This window comes from Lonchura striata, chromosome 4 (genome assembly GCF_050655825.1).
Source record: "Lonchura striata isolate lonStrDom1 chromosome 4, ASM5065582v1, whole genome shotgun sequence".
Taxonomy (NCBI): domain Eukaryota; kingdom Metazoa; phylum Chordata; class Aves; order Passeriformes; family Estrildidae; genus Lonchura; species Lonchura striata.
This window is the reverse complement of record NC_140706.1, coordinates 12,485,194-12,504,856: the sequence shown is the minus strand read 5'-3', so window position 1 is coordinate 12,504,856 and position 19,663 is coordinate 12,485,194. Positions and strand designations below refer to the sequence as shown.

Below are 19,663 nucleotides of genomic sequence, written 5' to 3'. Positions count from 1 at the left end.
TGACCTCACTGAAGAGTGCACTGCTGGAACAAAATTATGAGATACTACATGATTCAAGCAAATCTTATTTCTCACTCACAAACATTTGAATGTAATGCTGGGCTGTGAAAATAATCAAGAATGTCAAGTTTCAAAATGTATGCTGCTCTGCTGAACTGAACTGATGAAGTCTTGAGTTAGCCAGCAAAATAAAGCCACAGGAACAACAGGGATTTATCATGTCTGAGAGCAGAGCCATGAATGCTGAAAGTGAAGTCTGAAGAGAAGCTCCAAAGACAGTGGGTTTTGCATAACACCATCTTTGTGGTTTAGTATTTTAATGGGGATGAAAATCTGGCAAACAGAAGGAAATGACCAGCCATCCACTGTGTCCTGCATAAGCAAAGAGCTGAAGTTTGCCTTGGTCTGTAAGTATAAGTAACGTAGTGGTGCCCATTAGTTCCCCACCAAAGCTGGGGCATCCCCAGCTGAAGCAGCTCTATCCCCTCTAATTCCATGTACAGACGAAAAAGAAGGGAAAAAAAAAAAAGAGTTCTTAATAGAACTGTGAACCAATTTTTTCTCTGAGAAAATGACTCCAAGTTTTTTACTGAAATGCGAGGCACTGAATTGAATACAGAGTCCCCTTTCCCTTCAAAAGGCTCTGTATCAGTTCTTCAGGCATCACTGCAAACTTTGAGCTAAAATTCATCAGTAAGTGAAGGCACAGAGGTTTGCTGCCAATGTGTGACAGGCTTCCACTTGTTACTGGGTCCAGAAATTAATAAAGCCAATTGCAAATCTTTAATTTAAAAGGGAAAATAAAAGGCAAAAAACCCCCTGAACAGTCCACCGGGTTTTGTATAGTAGAATTCTAATGTTAGGAACACTGTAGAAGTGAAAAACTGAGGGGAAGGAAGGAATGAGCTTTCAAAGGAATTTTATGTAAGTGGATGTTGGGCATAGCTCTGGAATCTTAGATGTGAAGTCCAGTGAGAATAAGAGTTGAAAGCAAGAAATAAAACTTCCAAGATGAAAAGTCAGTTCACTTAAAACATATGTCTACAGAACTCAGTACAAGATCTTTTAAACCAAAGGAATGTACTACATGAATATGAAACAGTCTTTTTTTATAAATTGTAAACATTATTAAATTAGTAGTAGGGAAACTTGGACATTTTCTCATTGCAGTGTCTTCCTTTGGAAACCTGATTCATAGAAATAGACATTTTTCATGAGAATATTCGACTCTTCCTTGATAGCAAAGTTTTCCCCTGTAATACGTGGAACTACTTATCACAAACCAGAAGAGCCTTTAGCTCAGTGTCAGACACTCAGCAAGAGCCAGTTTGTTCTCTGCATGATAAAAACCCCCAGGCTTGAATCCTATTTGTGCCTAAGTGAGACCTCTGGCCACTACAGCGCTAACCACCATGGGAAGGGGCTTGTGGTCCACTTAGTATGAACAGCTAAATATCTGTCAAAGCAGGGGATTTAATATGGGGCTCTAGGCTGCAGGTAAGTTCACTGACTATCAGAATATATATTTAATCTAATTCTTTCTTGTTGAACCTAAGTTTTGTGATAATTGAACATTTAGGGAGATAGGGTGAGTGTGAACACTATTTTGATATCTATTGGCAAGCTTTACTAATGCTCATCTATCACAGCAGTGTCTGAGAAAAGTCTGAAGGCAGTGGAGTACTTTCTCCCTTCTGACAGATGAGCTCCATAAAACACTCCTGTGCAGTGGGAGCTTGGGTGAGGCAGTGGTGGAGCCACACTTGAGGTACTCAAGGAGACACAGCCAGACACAGAGTCTGCCCCTGGAATCAATCCACCTTTTCCTTAACACGCAGTTAAACTGCTTTTTGCCACAAAAACAAGTATGACTGATAGTTTGCAACACTTAATAACACTGTAAGAATAAGCACTATCAACATGATACAGAATACCACTCAGTGTGTAAAAATGCAAAATCGTCAGAAAAATAAGTCTGTAGATAATATACGCCCATTTTGAGCACCTTCTGCTGGTGAAAATGTCAAGTGTCATTAAGATAAATTATTTTTATGTATTCATTTTGCAGTGCATTGTGACAGCTGAAGTACAATATATAGTATGAACTAATATTCTGTGCTCTGTTGTGAAGAGCACACAATATTACACAAATTTGTAAAACACAGTATTTCCTCCTCCAACCCCACTTTTAACCAAAAAGATTCTACTTGAGGGTAGTTGATACAAACACTACCAAATATTGTTTGGGTACTTTTACAGGCAAAAAAAACCCAACCCCAAGACCAAAAGGAAGAAAAACTTGTTGATGGACACTGAAGTACTGCAAGAGAATTCCTGTTTCTTCAGGTTGCCAGATGGAGACTCTTGTCCTTAAGAAAGTCTTCAAGTAGGTGCAACTCCAAAATTAGGAAATTTATTCCTAGCATCCAAGATACTAATGACAATATTGAATATAACCAGGTGTGAAACAGACTCTTTCCCACTTTTGCCTTGCCAGAGAAACACAAGTGACTAGCCCTTTCAAATACAAATGTCCACTGAGTTGACTTAAGTCTTAAAATCTTCACTATTGACCTTTCTTTTCCTGACTTCCTCAGAAATCTGAAATAATGCATTATGCAGGAAAGAAATGCAAAATTCATAGTTAAAATGAAATTGGGTAATATGTGCTGCATTATCCATCAGATACATACTCAAAATATGGGGAGCGTTTTCTTGCATGGAACATTGATGCAATTTGCTTTAAGCTCCTGAAATTTAGACCCTGCCTACAACAACAGTAAAATGTCCAGCTCCACTGATTTGTCTGAAGCAATACTTATATTAAGCAATGAAATATATTTTATAATTACACATTAAGTCTCACTAAACACTTTGAAAGCCATCACTTAATTCAACAGTGTACACATGAAGATCCTACAAGGAAGTAGGAGCACTTACCTCTTGATCACACAGCGGTGTAAAAGCAACCATGTACTCTGCCAGGGTAATGTCATTCACCAGGTTCTTCATCTCTTCATCAAATGCAGAGTTAATAAATCCCTGCCTGTGGAATTCACCATGCATTCTCCTAATGAAGCTGTTCCTTTCCTGGCACTTTTGGGTGAGGCAAGCCAGCTTAGCCTGTGTGGCATGAACACATAAACATTCCATGGCTCTGTCATTTCACTCCCTTCTGAGACTGCAAGATTACATTTTGTGTCTGATCTGTAATTCCACGTTCTGGCCCAAAGCTATAGATCGTATTCTGTGTCTGTACATTATTAGATGCCTCCACACCTTCAAGAGCAATATATATGCACAGATAAACTGGAAAGAGATGTTCCCTTTCCATGTGCAAGGTCTCCCTTTTGACAGGCTGAAAGTAACCTTGCAATAATGTCAGTGAGCCCTTGCCTAAAGTGAAACCCAGCAGCATCCAGCTAATCAGGGGCAGCTGCACAAGGAAGGCACAGGCACAGAAGCCTGTAAGCAAAGGGATACCCCCTTGTGTAGGTCCTGAATCAGTGCTCAGGGAAACACAGTACCTTCAGAGGAGCTAATGTCAACTTCACTTCAGACTTTCTCTTCTGCAGTTCTTTCTCCTGAAAGGTTGAAAAATATCCTGCATCAATTTATCCAAGAATCACTTTGAAATACTCCAGCAGTTCTTTGGTATTTGTTTTAGACCTGACACTGAGATGTACACTTTGCATATCTGTGCAACCCTGTGCCACAAACAAGATGGATCAGTGTAAGGCATTGGTTGCACACAGATAGGCTCTGGCATACAAACACTGCCCTACTCACATTAGCATTGATCTTAAAAATTAACAAAGGCTTTTGGGTGTTCTTAGATGGAGCCTTAGATCAGTGAGGTTATTTAATCAAAGCAGTATCACAGTAAAGACTTGGTATCCTTCATTATGCACTCATGCTCATATTTACTCTGTGAATCTTCCAAAACATTATTTGGGGAAAATTTTCCCCTTTCCTTATAAATATTATATTTTAAAATTAGAGAAAAGAGGAGGGATTTTCTGCATGCATATTCTCTATTCTGAAAAGGAAACATCAACAACCTTTTACTCTGACACAGCTGATACATGTCCTCTATTAGGAGGTAAAGCAGGGGAGGCCAGATTATTTAGTCTCTCCTTATGATTAAAATCTACTGATAGTAACCCTACTTTCTGATTATGCAGAAAAAAAAATACAGGATCTTGCAACATAAAATCCATTACCATTATGAATTAATACAGTATTTCTTGACAATGCAGACTCCTGTGCATTTATTTTGCCTGACAATTTATATTTCTATAAAGTTTACAGAAGTATATTATATTCATCATTAAAAAAACTCTCCTTTATGAGAAATCAGTTATGCTGAAAAAGATCACATTGTCCTCAGCTAATAAATTGTGGGCTTGGGAGGAATCAGAGCAAGCAGGACAGGGGAAACATGCACTAGCACTGGGGGAACAAAGAGCTTATGATTTGTCCATTTATATGGACAGCACATCTCACCCTTCACTCACCTGATGTGACACCAGACACTAAAGAACAGTTTCATTTTACCAGCACTGTTCTTCTAAGAAGCATCCCCTAGCACATGCCAGAGAGAAGCCACTACCCTCTTTACAGGACTGGTTTAGAGCAAACCACAGCACAGGATGAGGCTAGGAAAAACAAAACAAAACTACACCCCCAGACAGACAATCAACAAGAAAAGAAAAACAAAAATTGTAGAAAGATGGGTTTACTGTGGAGAAAGTAGAATGAAACCTGTTCCCAGTAGGGAGAAGACAATAATCTCTTGTATTCCAGAGTAGAAGCATGTTCTACTCTTTCTATCAGGCTATGAAGAACAAAGAGCACTATTGAGAACATGCCATTTAGTAGCTGTTCAAGAGCCTGATGAGCAATTCCAATTTGGCTCACATCCATTCCAAAATATAGTTCCCAATAGGAAACAAAATCTAAAGGAAAGAAGTCCTAAGAGGAATTTGTTTCCACCCAAGAGTTCAGTAGCTGTAGTCACTCTCAGAGCAGCAGCTTTGCAAATCTTAATGCACCTACTCTGGTTTGCCAGGTGAAATATAATGCACAAGTGTACAAACTTGTGTCAGTGCATTTGTGCATACATGGAGGTTCTCATCAAAATAAGCATGGCAAAAATCCAAACCACACACCTATCTGAAAATGTCTGAATGAAACTCTTCATGTGTTACCCTAGCAGATGAACCAAAAAAGTTAGGAAAACTCTATCAAAATTCTATTATTAGCTTGGAGTTTCATAAGCTGACATAGTGGAAAAAGAGAGTTGGGAAATTTTAAAAATCCTGACAATTTATACCAAGGAGGTCACTAATTTCAGCATCACTGTTCTTGCATTACACTATGGAGATTAATTAGAGCAGACACTGAATTTTCATTATCATCTATCATTTTTCCATAATATGTATCACACAGGCAGTTTACATCTTCTCCCTATTTCTCTGAAGACAGTAGTATTTTTATATGCCTGGAAAACATTTAACTACCCTCAGATTCATTCCCAGGAAAGAAGACTATTTTGCTTCTCCCCTTTGAAAAGAGAGATGTAGAATCTGATGTCTAAGCTAACATTTGAGCACACAGAAAACTATTTTATACCTTTTCACATAGCTGAGCCTGAAGGAGTTTCACTTCATTTTGCAAGTCACGAAACTGATTTTGAAATGCAGCCTGGTCCCTGAGCTGGGCTTTCAAGGTCAACACTTGCTGCTCCAATCTCTTACTGGCTATTTTATTCACTTCTTTTTCCTGGGCATCCTTTAATGCGTACACAGGCTAGAGAGAAAATACACAGATTTTAAATGTAGGTGCATAAAACAACAAAAATATTCTTAGTCATGTCTTATACCACAAAGCAATCAATATAACTACCTACCTTGTACATCAAAAAGAAGCAAGCTCTTATAAAATGTATGATCCCAAAATTCATGAGCATATTAGCACTAATATTTTACACTAATCTTAAACTCTTTATATGTAAAGAGTACTTGACCCTGTGAGAAGAAGCATAGAATTGGATTCTCACAACATTTCTTCAAGGTAAATACATGTATTGCAATGATTTAATAAATGGGGAAACTGGGCAAAGACAGATGAAGTGACCAATCTGTGGTCACATAGTGAGTAAGGAAAAAACTCAGAAGTTCCCAGTCTCCTGCTTCAACAAGAAGCAATTTGTCCCTTGTTTTTCTACATATATTTATCTCATTAAGATAATTCCAGTCTCCCAAATATTTATTTGTTCTGGAAGATTATTCTGGAAGATCTTAAGTAAAAATTTCTAAAAAATATTTTTACATTAAAATGTAATAATAGATATACATAGAACAAGTGATATAGAACAAGTAGAAAGAGAAGCTTCTGAATTTAACTCCTCCTCCCCCACTCTTCAATTTCTTTTCTCCCCAGTTTCATGCACTTAGATTGAGAGGATTATTGGTCAGCATCGTAAGGTCAGCTCCTACAAGTAACACTGCCTGATTAAATATATAGATTTAGAATGAGGCAAATCTGAAGGAGAAGGAAGTATCCTGAGACACATTCATGCTATTGCATAAAAAAAAATATTGAGTTGATACACATAGTTTGTCAAGATTTCTGATAATGTAAGTATCAGTATATAAGGAATATATACTTTATATATCTATATATATAAAAGATTAAGCTAAAAATTATAGTCAGACCCATGATATACTGTGGTAAAACCATATACATTTCTGACAACACAGAGTGATGGTTTAATTTTAATGGTTACAAATATTGATATAACTGAGAAAGAAGTTTATACTCAGCCCTGATGCACAACACCAGAGTAAATTTTTCCCAGCCTTTCTGCCTTTGACACACTTGACTGCAACACGCTGAAGGCACCATTCCATAGGGAACAGCAAACTGAACTGATAAATCACATTACTCTGCCTGCAGCCCATCACTGCAACACAGTTTAAACCAGAATTATGTCACTGTCACAGTGCTCCTCCTCGGGAAGCCAGTCCTCTGTGCACAGCCTTGGAGCAGGTCGGATGCTTTGTACCAAACTTTTTGGCTCCCTCTTGTGTCAAGAGAACAATAGGAACAGCTGGATGCATCACGATGGATTAGACCTGGGCTGCAGGGACAAAAGCCTGAGGATGAGTCCATGACATGGTATTTCCCTCATCTTGTCTCCCACACAAAAAGTATGTTAAAACCAAAAGGGAAACACTCCCAAACTGAAGATGCTTTATGGAAAAAACAGGTGGCGAAATAAAACAACTGTGTGAAGGTCAGAGACAGGGAAAAGTTCCATCTTTCCTTTTGCATTTGGCTGACCCACTAGCAGTTTTCTGTAGTTTCATCACACAAATGAGGCATACAGGATTTATGTATGAGCACTCTGTCAGATGTCCCAGTTTTCAGTGACATTAGGTTATGTAGTCAAGCTCCAGAAGGACGAAGGACCCAGCAGCTGGGACTGGGAAATAACCAAAGGACAACTAAGCCTAAAACATAGCATTTAACACACTGCATTCTTGTAAAACCTGGCAAGATCACTAGTTTTTGAAGGTGGTACCTAAACATTAAAAATAAAACCAATATTTTCCTCCTCTCATTTGAATTGTGCTTGTCTGAAAACTCAGTGAGAAAATCAGAAGGAATATGACCTTTTTTGCTACAGGCCTTTTTTTGCAGACAGTCATCAGGAGTTCACTGGGGAAGCCTGGTACCTTTTTAACTGTGTGCATTTAATGCAAAATTATATTAATTTTAAAGCTGTAAGCAGTACCCTGCCCCCTTCCTGCTCACTCCCATATTTCTTTTAAACTCAATCACAGCACCACCTCAATATCCCAGAAAAATCACCCAAAAACTTCTAGGCTTAAGCATATTTCACCTGTTAGCAAACCGTTCACTGAAAAAGAGTCCTAGCAGTAAGCTTCAGATATATTATCTTAGCTCTCTTTTACTTGCAATGAATAATACCATGACAGCCTTATGGAGTCTCAGGTGACAACCAGGATCCCTGGGCAGCAGGGCCTGGAGAACATAAAAAATGCAAAAAGTTCTAAAAGACACACTCAAAACACAGCATATTTCAAACACTTTGGTTTCTCAGCCCAGAGTGCTCACATCTTCACTTCTTTCAAGCATTGCAGCAAGAGGTGTTCCAGAAAAATGAAATTCAGAACAGGAAAAAGTATAAATTACTGTGATTTACTGTATAAGGGTTTATTAGTAACTCTGAGTAACGAAAAAGAGTTTTGGTCAAGGGTAGCAAGTAACTGAAAACAAAAATTGGATCACCAGTCAACAAAACTGCCTTCAGGAAGTAACATGATGCTAGGAAAGTAGATCATGATCTTTTCTATGACAAAAAGTCTTTTTCTTTTAATCTAGAAAAACTTATATTTTAAGGCCTCATACAAACATACTACCAACAGCTTGGTGTATATTAAAAAGTTTATTTAAAAGTGAATTATTGAAATAAAGATGACCTTTGTTAAGATATATCTACTCTATTTTCTATTCTACTACTTGCTAAATTGTGCCAACAAAATAAATATTATTTGGTTAAAACATAATGGACTTGAGTATGCAGGTAATTAGTTCTGCCATCGAATAGTGCAACTGAAGGATAAATGCAGCTATGTGAAGTACATGGACTGCATCTTTGACCCTGGAATGAGACACTTGTATTCAAAAATTTGACACTAAGCCTACAATAAGTCAGACTTAAACCAAACAGCATCACAGTATTGCATAAATGTATCCTACTGATCAATAAACAGTAATTTGAAAACATAAGTTGTTGGAGTGATTTAAAAGTGCCATGGTTTTATAGTGAAAGTCTGACCTGCACTTTTTCCAGTGTAAAAACATTCTGACAAGGTTGACGAATTTTATTCCCATGTGAGTCATAGGAATAATTGCCACCTTAATTCACTGACCAACATAATAAACACTAATTGCCCCAGACAGTCCCTAAAAAAGGATTAAATCTCGATTTGCCAAAAATGCACCCAAAATCTTATCTGTTAGCTTAAACAAAACACGTGACACATTTCTTTTTATTTTCAAACAATCTGGGCATTTCCTCTTGCTTGAAATAGATTCTATTGTATTAGGATGCTACACACCAATACATCAGAATGATGTGAAAAATATTTTACATTTTTCATATAAAAGTCAGAATTCAGCTGTCTAAATAACAGCCCATAGTGCCATGTAGGGTGTACAATCTAACATGAAATAACTGCCTAGGACTTCCAGGTGGCTATGCATACCTTCAGCCAGGATGCCCTAAGGCCTTAAACTGGGATAAACAGTGGCATTTAGGCAACTGAACTGATTTCAGAATCCTTATATTTTCCAGAATTTGTTTCTATTTTCTTCTAAAGCCATATCTATCAAACTGGTTCAAAATGAATCTGCAAATATTTGTAGATTGCTACAAATGTGATTTTCCATCTAGTAGAAATTGCATATTTCTTCTTTGCAGCTCACCAGTTAAGGAGGGCAAAAATAATTACAAGGTTAGCTAAAAAGTCTTTATAAAAGCTGCTTCCAGAAGATTATTCAGTAATTAAAGTTTTTTCCATAAAACACTTTATTTTGGTGGAAAACATAAACCTGTACCAAGACAAAGAACCACCTGAAAATTAAAAAAGTTTAATTTACAGCAAACACAGACTTTCTGTGATATAAACACATTCCAGTGAGATAGAAGGATTTCCTAGATTTTAGGTACACATATTTGTGCCACATGCATCCATTAATGACTTTGACTTTAATCCACACCATCTGTCCACAGTGTCATTTTGCTGTCCAAATCCAGGAATCAGGGCTACAAGGCCTGAAATCAGGGCAAAAAGGGCAAATAGTGGAAACACTGCAGACTCCTCCAACACCTTTCATTTAGGCCATCTGAAAATGACTTTGGCTAAAGAGAGCAGAGCAAGAGCCCTCCTAAACCAAGAAGTGAGATGTTTCTATTGCCCATGCAGAGCCCAGAACCTGGACTATTCTGCAGACAGATTGTCTACCTTGCATAACATCTGCTCTCTTTTAAATTTCAGTGCCTGGAGAGGCTCTACACTTGTTTCAAATCTCTTCCAAACACCCGTGATGGGTGTTTCTGCAGCCAGAACACTCCTCCCAAGGACCATGCTTTTCTCCATGCCATTTACATACATACCATTAATTTGCAGTGCTGCTTTCCCTGCATCTTGTCCCCAACTTCTTGCTTAAGGCTGTCTAGTTCTGAGAGAGCCTGCATCAAATGAGTTTTGGTTTCTTCACACCTTGTTTCAGCAAAACCAAGGTCTCTGTACCACTTCTGAGCCTAACAGGAAGAACAAAAATTACTGAGTATCATTAGTCCTGCAGTGGTATCCTTTCTCAATACCAGCTTACAACCATGGATTTGAGGCTGCTCTCTACATCATAGCTTTTGAATTGTTATAAATTGATTAAAATAAATGAAGTTATACAATACACTACAATCTTATCATAAGACATTAATGCAACTCTAGAAGTATGTCCTATAGAATATCTCACTAGAGCTATGCCAAAGTATTATTTAAATTTATTTCTAAACGTGAAGGTACAATGAATACTTGGAATAAAGTTTAAAGAAGCAGTGGGGTATGCACACATGATTTCAAAGGTTACATCATTGAAAGCCCTCAGAGCAACGTGAAAACAAGTTTTTTATTAGCTGGGCAGGGGGGAAAGGTTTTCTTGAAGAATGTGCCCTGGTTTCAATTGGGACAGAGTTAATTTTCTCCTTAGTAGCTGGCACAATGCAGTGTTTAATTCAGTATAAGAATCAAAACAAAAATGTCAAAAAGGAAGAATGCAAAGAAGGAGGAAAAAAGCCCTCCACATGCTCAACTTTTAATTTTTTTCTACTCTGCCTTTATTCCACTTACACACATTAATTGTAGTTTTGAAAACAAGAACAAATCCAAACCAAAAACCACAAAGAAGTTCCTCAACAGCTCAGCTGGTTGCCTGACAGCAACCTCTTTCCTTCCTATGATATATCGTTTTTTCTGCCTTCTGGAAGCAAAGGTTTCACATTATTTTAAGTAAACTGAGAAAAGTATTTTAACACACAACTTCCTTATAACAAATAAAAGGATAAGAAGGACCCAAGTTAATCAGATTTTACAAAAGAAATAAAAAAACCCTGTCTCTTTATGTTCAAAATACAAGGTCAAAAGTCCTTGTCTAACCATCCAACAGTCATCTAAATCTATCCCTTCATTCCTGCTGTGCACTTGAAAGCTGGGCAGTCTTATAAAGCAGCTTTCAAAGGACAATAATGTCAAACAACCACCACAAAAGCCTTATTGCCATTTTTCTTTTACATACTCAACACACCTGTTGCTGCCATAGTTTCTCCACAGGGTGTGTGAGTGATGCCTGTTACAACCCCATAAATATATTCCTGCCACAAAAACCAACAAATTCTGCTTAGATGTGCATGGAGTGGAGACTGACTAATAAAAATAGGAATGTGAATATCTAATGCATTTGGAAAGGCACAATACTGAAAGCTTCCTCAGATGGTGTCAAAGGTGCAGATGTACTTCACACAGACACACAACTCCCCCTCCACACTTGGAAGTCTCCAAGAAGGTGTTGCTGGACTTGGTGTTTGCTACACAGCTGTGGAGAGAAGGGGCAGCACGCCTGGCAATGCCTCTGGATGCAGCAAACCCCTGACAGTGCCAGGCTGCACATGAGCTGGCTTCTCACTCAAAACCTACTTCCAATTCAGGTTTGCAGTAACCCTCAGTGCTTCCACTACCTTCTCCTTCTCCATCATTCCCAGTGATGTGCAGGGAAGCAGCTGCCCAGAGATGGCCAGAGCAGGCAGGCTGTTGTGTGTGCGTTCATCAGGGCACTCAGCCCCTGCCAAAGAGTGCTGCAGGATTACAGCTTCCCTTGATGTTCTGGCCAACCAAGAGTGACTGTGCCATTCATCACTCAAAGATCAGAGAAACGTGTTGGCTCTGCAGATCAGAGACTTTCCTGTTTTGTGAAAGTGTTAGAGCCTGACAGAAAGAAGACAGCCATTCAAGAAAACATAAGAAAAAAACAAATTTGGTCCTCAGAAGTACATCAGAGTAGAAAGTTACCTCTTTTTTTGATTTTTCTAATTCCTTTTGCTGTATTTTTAGTTCCTCTTCCACCTTTCTGACTCGCTCTTTCATCATACTGTAGCTTTCAAACATGCTTCCCTGGACACATAAAAAGACATGGTGACTCCTCTCACCTATAGCAAATGGCACACAGTCATTTACAGAACAATAGATGGTTTCCTCCTAAACTACTACAAAAAATTGCATAAAATCAAGGTATTACATATAAATATTTCCCTGTTGACTATTCTCAAGTGAAGTAGTAATTCTGCATTTATAAGTACATAGAAATGACCACATAGAAATTCAACGTGGTGTAAGATACATGAGTAGAGAGGAAAAACATAGATAAGAAATCCACCATGAATAAAGATCCTGTCTTTAGAGATATGCTTCATATACATCAAAACAATTAAAAAATTAGACCAAATCAAAATAAAATTATCATGTGCACACTTTTCACCAAAACATGACATTTTCACCATTAGAAAAAGTTTCCGTTAGGAGAACTTGTGGTAGAATAAAAGCTTCTTGTAAAAGCTTTTACTCTTGCAATAACATAAGTAATTTTTTAAAAGCCTGAACAGTGCAGTCTTTTAAGTATTATTTTTAACTTTGTAGCTTGCTGCATCACTTTAACATTCTCTAATACAACATTCCAAAAAAACCCCAAACCCCAATCTGGCATTTTGCCTTCTATTTCAAAGTTAACTTGAGCACCTCGGCTCATGTTAGAGGTTACAGTTTCCTCCATCACTCAGCTTTGCCCTCCAAATGACATTTGTATCTCCCTTTCTTTTGAAGAGCCTGCTTGATAACATTCCTTACTGTTATTGTTTACCTTTTTCCCAGGGGAATAATCTGAAGGCTCTACAGCCAGAACTCCCTGTTCTTCAGTTTGCGTTACACTACATGCTGTCTCAACTTTCTGTGGCTTAAGACCAGGTTGTTGACTTTCTTCTTTTAGTTTTACTATATTTTTCTTTGTTCCTATACTTTTCTCTTTTCTCAGCTCTTCACAGGTGAAACCCAAAGAAGATATTAATTCTTTTAAATTTTTATTTTCTAAAATAAAGTTTGCTTTTATTTTCTGAAACTCATCGAGCTGTTTTGAAGTTTCTTGCTTGATTCTGTCTATCTCTCTTTGCAGTACACGTTTTTCCTCCTGTAAGTCAGAAATGGTTTGATAACAGCTAGTTTTGCAGTCTTGGAGTTCTGAAACTAATGTCCTGTATTTGTCTTGCTCACACTTTATCTCTGCCAAATGTCCCAACAAAGTTTCTTTTTCACCTTCAGAAAGAGCTATTCTTTGCAAATTTCTCTTTCTCTCTTGTATTAATTCATTGTATTTTGCTACATAGTTCTCCTTGTCTTGTAATAATTTAGCCATTTCTTTGAAACATCTGCTTCTTTCTTCTTTCAGGACAGAAAGCAGCTGGAAGTACCTCATTTTCCTTTCATTCAGAGATAGAACACTCCCGTGAAATTTATTTGATGCAATTGTCCATGAGTCTTTTTCAGAATTCCTGGTTTTCTCTTCAACATATGAGGGATTCTTAGAAAAAAATGCAACTGAAAATGTTCCTGGGGTCATGGTGCTTTCTTCTGGAAAGTTACTATAACATCCACCAGCAACTTCTTTCTCATTAAGTAAGTTTTGGAATGAAGCAATGTTAGCTTCATCTGCTGTTAAAACATATTGAAAATATGCATCCATCTCCTCTTCCAGGGCACACATCATCTGAGCATATCTGTCATTCTCCTGTTGTAATGTACAGACTTTTTTGGAGTAATTTTCATTCTCTTGCATCAGCAGAAATATCCTCTGAGAACACACAGCCACTGCTTCTTCCAGTACAGATATTCTCACATTACATTCATTTTCAGCTTCCCAGGTTGACAGATGACAGAAACACTTATAAAGATTGGTCCCTGGCTGGAAAAGTTTACTTAAGCACACAGACCTCTCTTGCAGAGGAAACAGGAAGTTTAGTGGATATCTCTCTTCATCTGATGAAAAAAAATTCTGAGAGTATTCATGTTGCACATTTTTAGCAGCTATTTTTTGACATGAGAAATTCTTATTTGGTTCACGTAGTTTCAAGGTCTGGTCTTTCCTTTTTTTCAGGTCAACATTGCTGGAGGGTCTTGCTTGGTGAGTTGGTTTCTGAGCCTGCTTTCCCTTCTCTTCCATTTCAATTATGTCTTCTCCATTACATCTACTATTCACATCAGGGAGGCAGTTTTCTGCAATATTTTCTTCTTCCTCCATTTGTATAGGACTCCCTTCAAAACACTTTTCAAAGTCTTTAAAATCAGCAGATAAACTCTGGGCACCCTGTGTGCTGTGGAGATTCTCTTTGGCTTCTGCTCCTGGCTTCCCAGGACTGAATAATTCAGTTTTGCAGGAAACTTTAGAACTTTCTTCAAGAGGATGGGTCACCTGCTGTTGTTGGGCTTTGTCATTCTGTATTTCTTCTCTTTCAGCTCCCCCTGTAAAGATTTTTTGGTGATACTTTTCATCATCATCATCTTTATCCAGATATTTGTTTTCACTCACACTTCTTGGCAGAATTTGCTTGTTTCCCCAGTGTTTTTCTATGTTGCATTTTTCTAGAGATGTGAAAATTTTGAAAATTTCAGCTACTGTGGAAGGCAATGCTCCATGAAGAAGTTCAGTAGCTCTGTCATAAAATCCTCCTTTTGCAACAATGCAAAGACCATCAAACCAAAGATTAGTATTTGTCTCACAGAAACTCAAATTCCTCATTTTCTTCTCAGTGGTAAAAGCTGTTATGTGACATCTTCCAAGTTCAAACAAAGTCAGTTGAAGCTTCTTCCTCATTAAGATTTCAACCACAGAAGCAGGGAATGTCTTCACAGGTGGAGTTATAGTGTGTTCCTTGAAGTGAAAAAAAGTTCCTTCATCTTTGGTTTCCTTACTTGTCTCATCATTGGGTAACTTCTCAGAACAAGGGGGAAGCAGTCCTGCTGCATGATGACTTGGGATACACCTGAGCAAAGTGAAATTGTCCTCTAGAGTATTTGCCCTCTGTGGTCCAAGGGTGACCTGATGATAACAAATGAGAAATGTTTCAAACTCAAAAATATATGCTAAGTAACATACTAATCATAATTGGTTTTTCCTTCACCCACAAAATACTTGATTACAAAATGATGAGAAAAAATATTTCCATACAAAAGGTTTTCAAATAATTTAAAGGCTTGCAACAAGAGGAATGTTACAAATTAGGTATGAGGAAGTCAACCATTGTCTTTGTGCACATCTGTATTCACCTTGTAAAGCATCTGTAGTAGATATGATTTAAAGCCACTTTTATATTCACCTTTAAATACACCAACTCTTCATTTTCTCTCCAATTTCACATTCTCCCTGTGCACAAAGATAGCAAGAAGAGCAGTAACTTTTCTTCTCACCTGCTCAGTCTCAGCTAGACCAGTAAATTTCACAAAAGCACTGGAACTGCATTCCAAAACTGGTACAAGGTCTTCTGGTAGCTCCTCCATCTGCTTTAGTCCACCACAACTACAGGCTGGTGTTTCTGTTATGGTAAAGCACTGGTAAATGTAATGTCACTCCCAGATAGCTACACAAAAAGCAAACCCAAAACCATCTGAGCAGATGTTCTGCATAGAAAAATATTTTAGTGAGAGTTTGCTCAAAATTACCTTCTCTACCAGCAGCATACATCACCACTGATACAGATACAAGCATGATGTTAAACACGAAAATGAGCGTCATAAAACCCCCAAATATCAAGGTCTAAAACAAGGCATATTTCGGGTTCATGGTTTCCAGTTCCCAAAGCATTTAGAAATGTAAATACTTTTCATTATAGTGGGCAGGTGAAAACCTAGGGATTAAACTTACAGGTTAAAATTATTCAGTGCAGGTCTGCATTTACATACACTAAAATTTGCTATAAAATTCCCATTAATTTATGTTGGAAGAATTTACGTGATCTAATCTGTCAAGAAAATAGCTTTCATGTTTTTGGTCTGAAGAGCAAATCTGTCTGCTGCATGGCAGTCCCAAATACTGTACTTCATCTGACACATACAAAGTACCCCCTCACCTCTGTAGTTTCTTGAAAGTTCTAGGATTTCTTGTGAAAGCTTGTATCTGAATAGTGGCAAACAGCTATCATTTCACCTTCCCCAGATACAGTTTACAGATTAGGAGGATTTTCAAAGGGTTTACAGGTTTACACCTTTTAAGTCATGCACATCCCATGAATGAAATCATCTTGACTTTCACGTCACAGAAATGAAAGAAAAACCTCAGATTTCTTTGCATACCAGACTCTTTATCATGTAGCAATACAACTGGAGTTTGAGTAGGTCTGCTTCTGAGTGAATCCAAGACTGCCCTCCATTTCAGACTCTGAACTTCATCCTGAATTAGATTCCCATTCTTAAAGGAAAAAGGGGGTGGAGAAGGAAAAAATTCCACAGGTTATACACATGTATATGGTGTTTGTGATATGAAAAACAGGCAAATAAATTTCCTTTGTTATTTTACATTCAAAAGACCCATTATTTCATTAGAAATGCTATTGTTTCATACAACTTTTTATTTCAACATTTTTCAGTAAATGTTGTAATCATAAACTTTCCTCTAGTTTTCCCTTCATATTTTACAAAGCATTAATGAAGAAAATCTAAATCCTAAGCATGTGGTATGTCAGATCACAGGTGGAACAGTGACTAAATGATATGATAATCAACAAAGATAAAAGAAAGTCCAATCAAGTAGGAAATAAGACTAATAGATCAGTGCCCAGCTACAAAGACAATTGTTCCTATATTAGAAGAACTCAAAGCGGAATAACCATTCCAAATAAAATTTTGGTTTTCCATTGATACTTTAATTGCATGTTTCATAATCTTTTCTTGACATTTATCTTGAGTCACCGATTGAATTTGAAAACTTTGACACTTCCTAATGCAAAGCAGATACCCCAATTGCTTGATAACAGCAGATCACATTCCACATGCACTGCACTCATTCTCAGTGAACAAAAAAAATCAGATTCTATTGTCTCAACAAACCATCATTGAGACAGTACCACAACACCTACACCATAGAAACTAAGCCAATACAGGCACTTTTGTCTTCCTGCAGTGGCATCAAACACCAGCAGAAAAAAAATCTGGTCCCTTTGCACTGACCTGCAATTTTAAAATTACATATGGATGAGAAAGGCAATGACTTCCAAGTCTTCAGTTCCTAGTGAGTAAGGAAAGGCTGCTGATTTTCCACAGGACCACCAGGGAGAATAATTTTTATTTCTACCCAAGTCAGCTGCCTCATTGTTGTTCTCTATTAAAAGATCTTGACTGGGAGGCACAACTTAAGTGGAAACCACAACACTTCCACGATTTCTTCCCTTATTTTCTCAGTAGTATCAACCAATAGCATGGTTTGGGTTGAAAGGTATCTTAAAGGTCATCTAGTTTCAACCCTCCTGCCATGAGCAGAGACACCTTCCACTAGACCAGGCTTGCTCAGGCCTCATTCAACCTGGTCTTGAACACCCCCAGAGGTAGGGCAACCAAAACCTCTCTGGACAACCAGTTTGAAACTAATTCCAATTCCTTGAAACACAGCCATTCCTTTCCTGCACCTTTTCATCTATTTCTTTACAGTCATCAAATCTTGATTTATATGTAGGTACTGCCAAAATAAAGTTACACAAAATGATTAGTAAGACACAAGGCTCAGGTGGCAGAACACCACACTAAGAAATCAAGACCTCACCTGTCATGTGGAAGCTGAAGAAAGATGCATTGTTTGGTTTTTTCATACATTTCCCTCACCTTCAACAGTTCCTAATGCTCACATGTGGAAACTGCTAAGTCAACACACAGCCACATGCAACATGCTTTTTTTGCATATACTGCAACTGAAATATTGCAGATAGGATACTGATACTGAGTTTGGAAATCAAGTTTTCTACAAGATTTACTTAGAGACTACACTCCACCATGAGATGCAGTTCACCTCTTGGTGCTCAGTCTATCTGGATCTTGTATTGCACACAATTTCTCATTTCTATAGCTGTTGGTGAAGTAGGGTGAGATCAAATAGGATTTTTCTTGTAACTATTTTGGCTTAAATACTACAAGATTGAGGTGATGAGACTGAGAAATTCTATTTTAATACACGCTGGTAGAACTCTAGATAAAGGGAAAACCCTTTCAGTTTTACAGAAAAAACACCAGATGTCTCCCTCCTCCTTTTATCCTAGATACTGAAATTTTTTTTCCCTGCTATCTCAAGTCATTTTCTACTAGAAAAATGCAAGTGTACTTGCAGTACCAACATAGGAAGAAGAGAAAACCAGAAATGCAGAAGGCACAAGATTTGATGCTGCTGATACTATACACAGTATTTAAAGAACATTACCCACTCTGCAGCAGAGTAAAGTAAACACAAATAATGTTTATTTATACCAAAGACTGTTCATTTATACCAAAGACTGGGTAACTGAGACTCTAATCTCCTATGACACCAGAAATGTAAACTAATACTTCAAAAAGAAATTGTTAGAAAACTTCATGTAGAGAAAAAAAATAGGCTTTTATTATAGTACAAAATAGAAAGAATACTGTTTCTTGAAGACTTCTTGGATTGGTCTCAAGCAATTATTCTGTTATGTACCTTGCTTTCCCATCTTTAAATAACTCGACATTTTTTTTTCTCCTTTTCTCAGTTTTATCAAACCAATAGTAATTCTTCACTACTTCTTCTCTAGCTCTGAAAGCTCTCACATCTCTTGACTTGAGCTGTGCAGTACCCTCATAATGTATTTGTTTGTTATATCTGTTTACAACTCAGTGAAAGTCCCTCAAGAAGTATCTTAAAATATTTTTAAACCATATTCTTCATTCCCAAGGAAAAGTGAATACACCAGTAAAAGTAATTATAGCAATGGCTCATGGTAAGCAGTTGGTTTTTCTGCCACCTTGGGGCAGCTCCAGAGACATGTGGGGTAAGGTGCAGCTTCTGAGCTCTCCTCAGAGGTGACCCACTTGCTGCTGGTTACTGCAGGAAGATCTCGCCACTCCCTGACAGAGACAACCTCCTGGAGCTCACTGCTTTGGGACTCTAGAATCACTCATGGCATAAAATCACCAGGCCTGCAAAAGTGCATTCCCCTACCAGGTTAAAAAAAAAAAAAGTCTATATTTCCTCTAGCTTTATGGGTACAAGGTCCTCTCTAGCTTCTCCCAGTTCTGGAAGTACTCAGTCTGACTGACCTCCAATATGAAAGGGTTTTTTCATGCCCATTACCTCTTGGATAACTGCAGCTAAAATCAAGAGAGTTCTTGGGATATCAGGTCACAATCTAAATGAGTGTGAGGCATAGCTGATCTCACTTTTATTTAAAGCCTCAATAAAAATACCCTGCACCTCAGTGCATGAAGAATAAAACTTTGTTTGAGTCCACTCTGTGAAAATAATTGTTCCTCGT

General features: G+C 37.7%; 1 protein-coding gene across 6 annotated transcripts in view; it reads right to left on the bottom strand.

Moving 5' to 3' along the window:
- Positions 1-19,663, bottom strand: part of C4H4orf50 (chromosome 4 C4orf50 homolog) — an 83,931-nt gene that overhangs the window by 56,994 nt on the left and 7,274 nt on the right. For all 6 annotated transcript variants that reach the window (XR_014954705.1, XM_077782756.2, XM_085577663.1 and 3 more), the window contains exons 4-11: positions 16,485-16,599; positions 15,603-15,727; positions 13,006-15,234; positions 12,162-12,263; positions 10,211-10,357; positions 5,635-5,811; positions 3,528-3,584; positions 2,941-3,123 (exon numbers count right to left, since the gene is read on the bottom strand). Coding sequence is in view for 5 of the 6 variants with exons in the window: in XM_077782756.2 (XP_077638882.2) it covers positions 2,941-3,123; positions 3,528-3,584; positions 5,635-5,811; positions 10,211-10,357; positions 12,162-12,263; positions 13,006-15,234; positions 15,603-15,727; positions 16,485-16,599 (3,135 nt within the window). In the remaining variant the exon portion in view is untranslated. The remainder of the gene's footprint in view (positions 1-2,940; positions 3,124-3,527; positions 3,585-5,634; positions 5,812-10,210; positions 10,358-12,161; positions 12,264-13,005; positions 15,235-15,602; positions 15,728-16,484; positions 16,600-19,663) is intronic.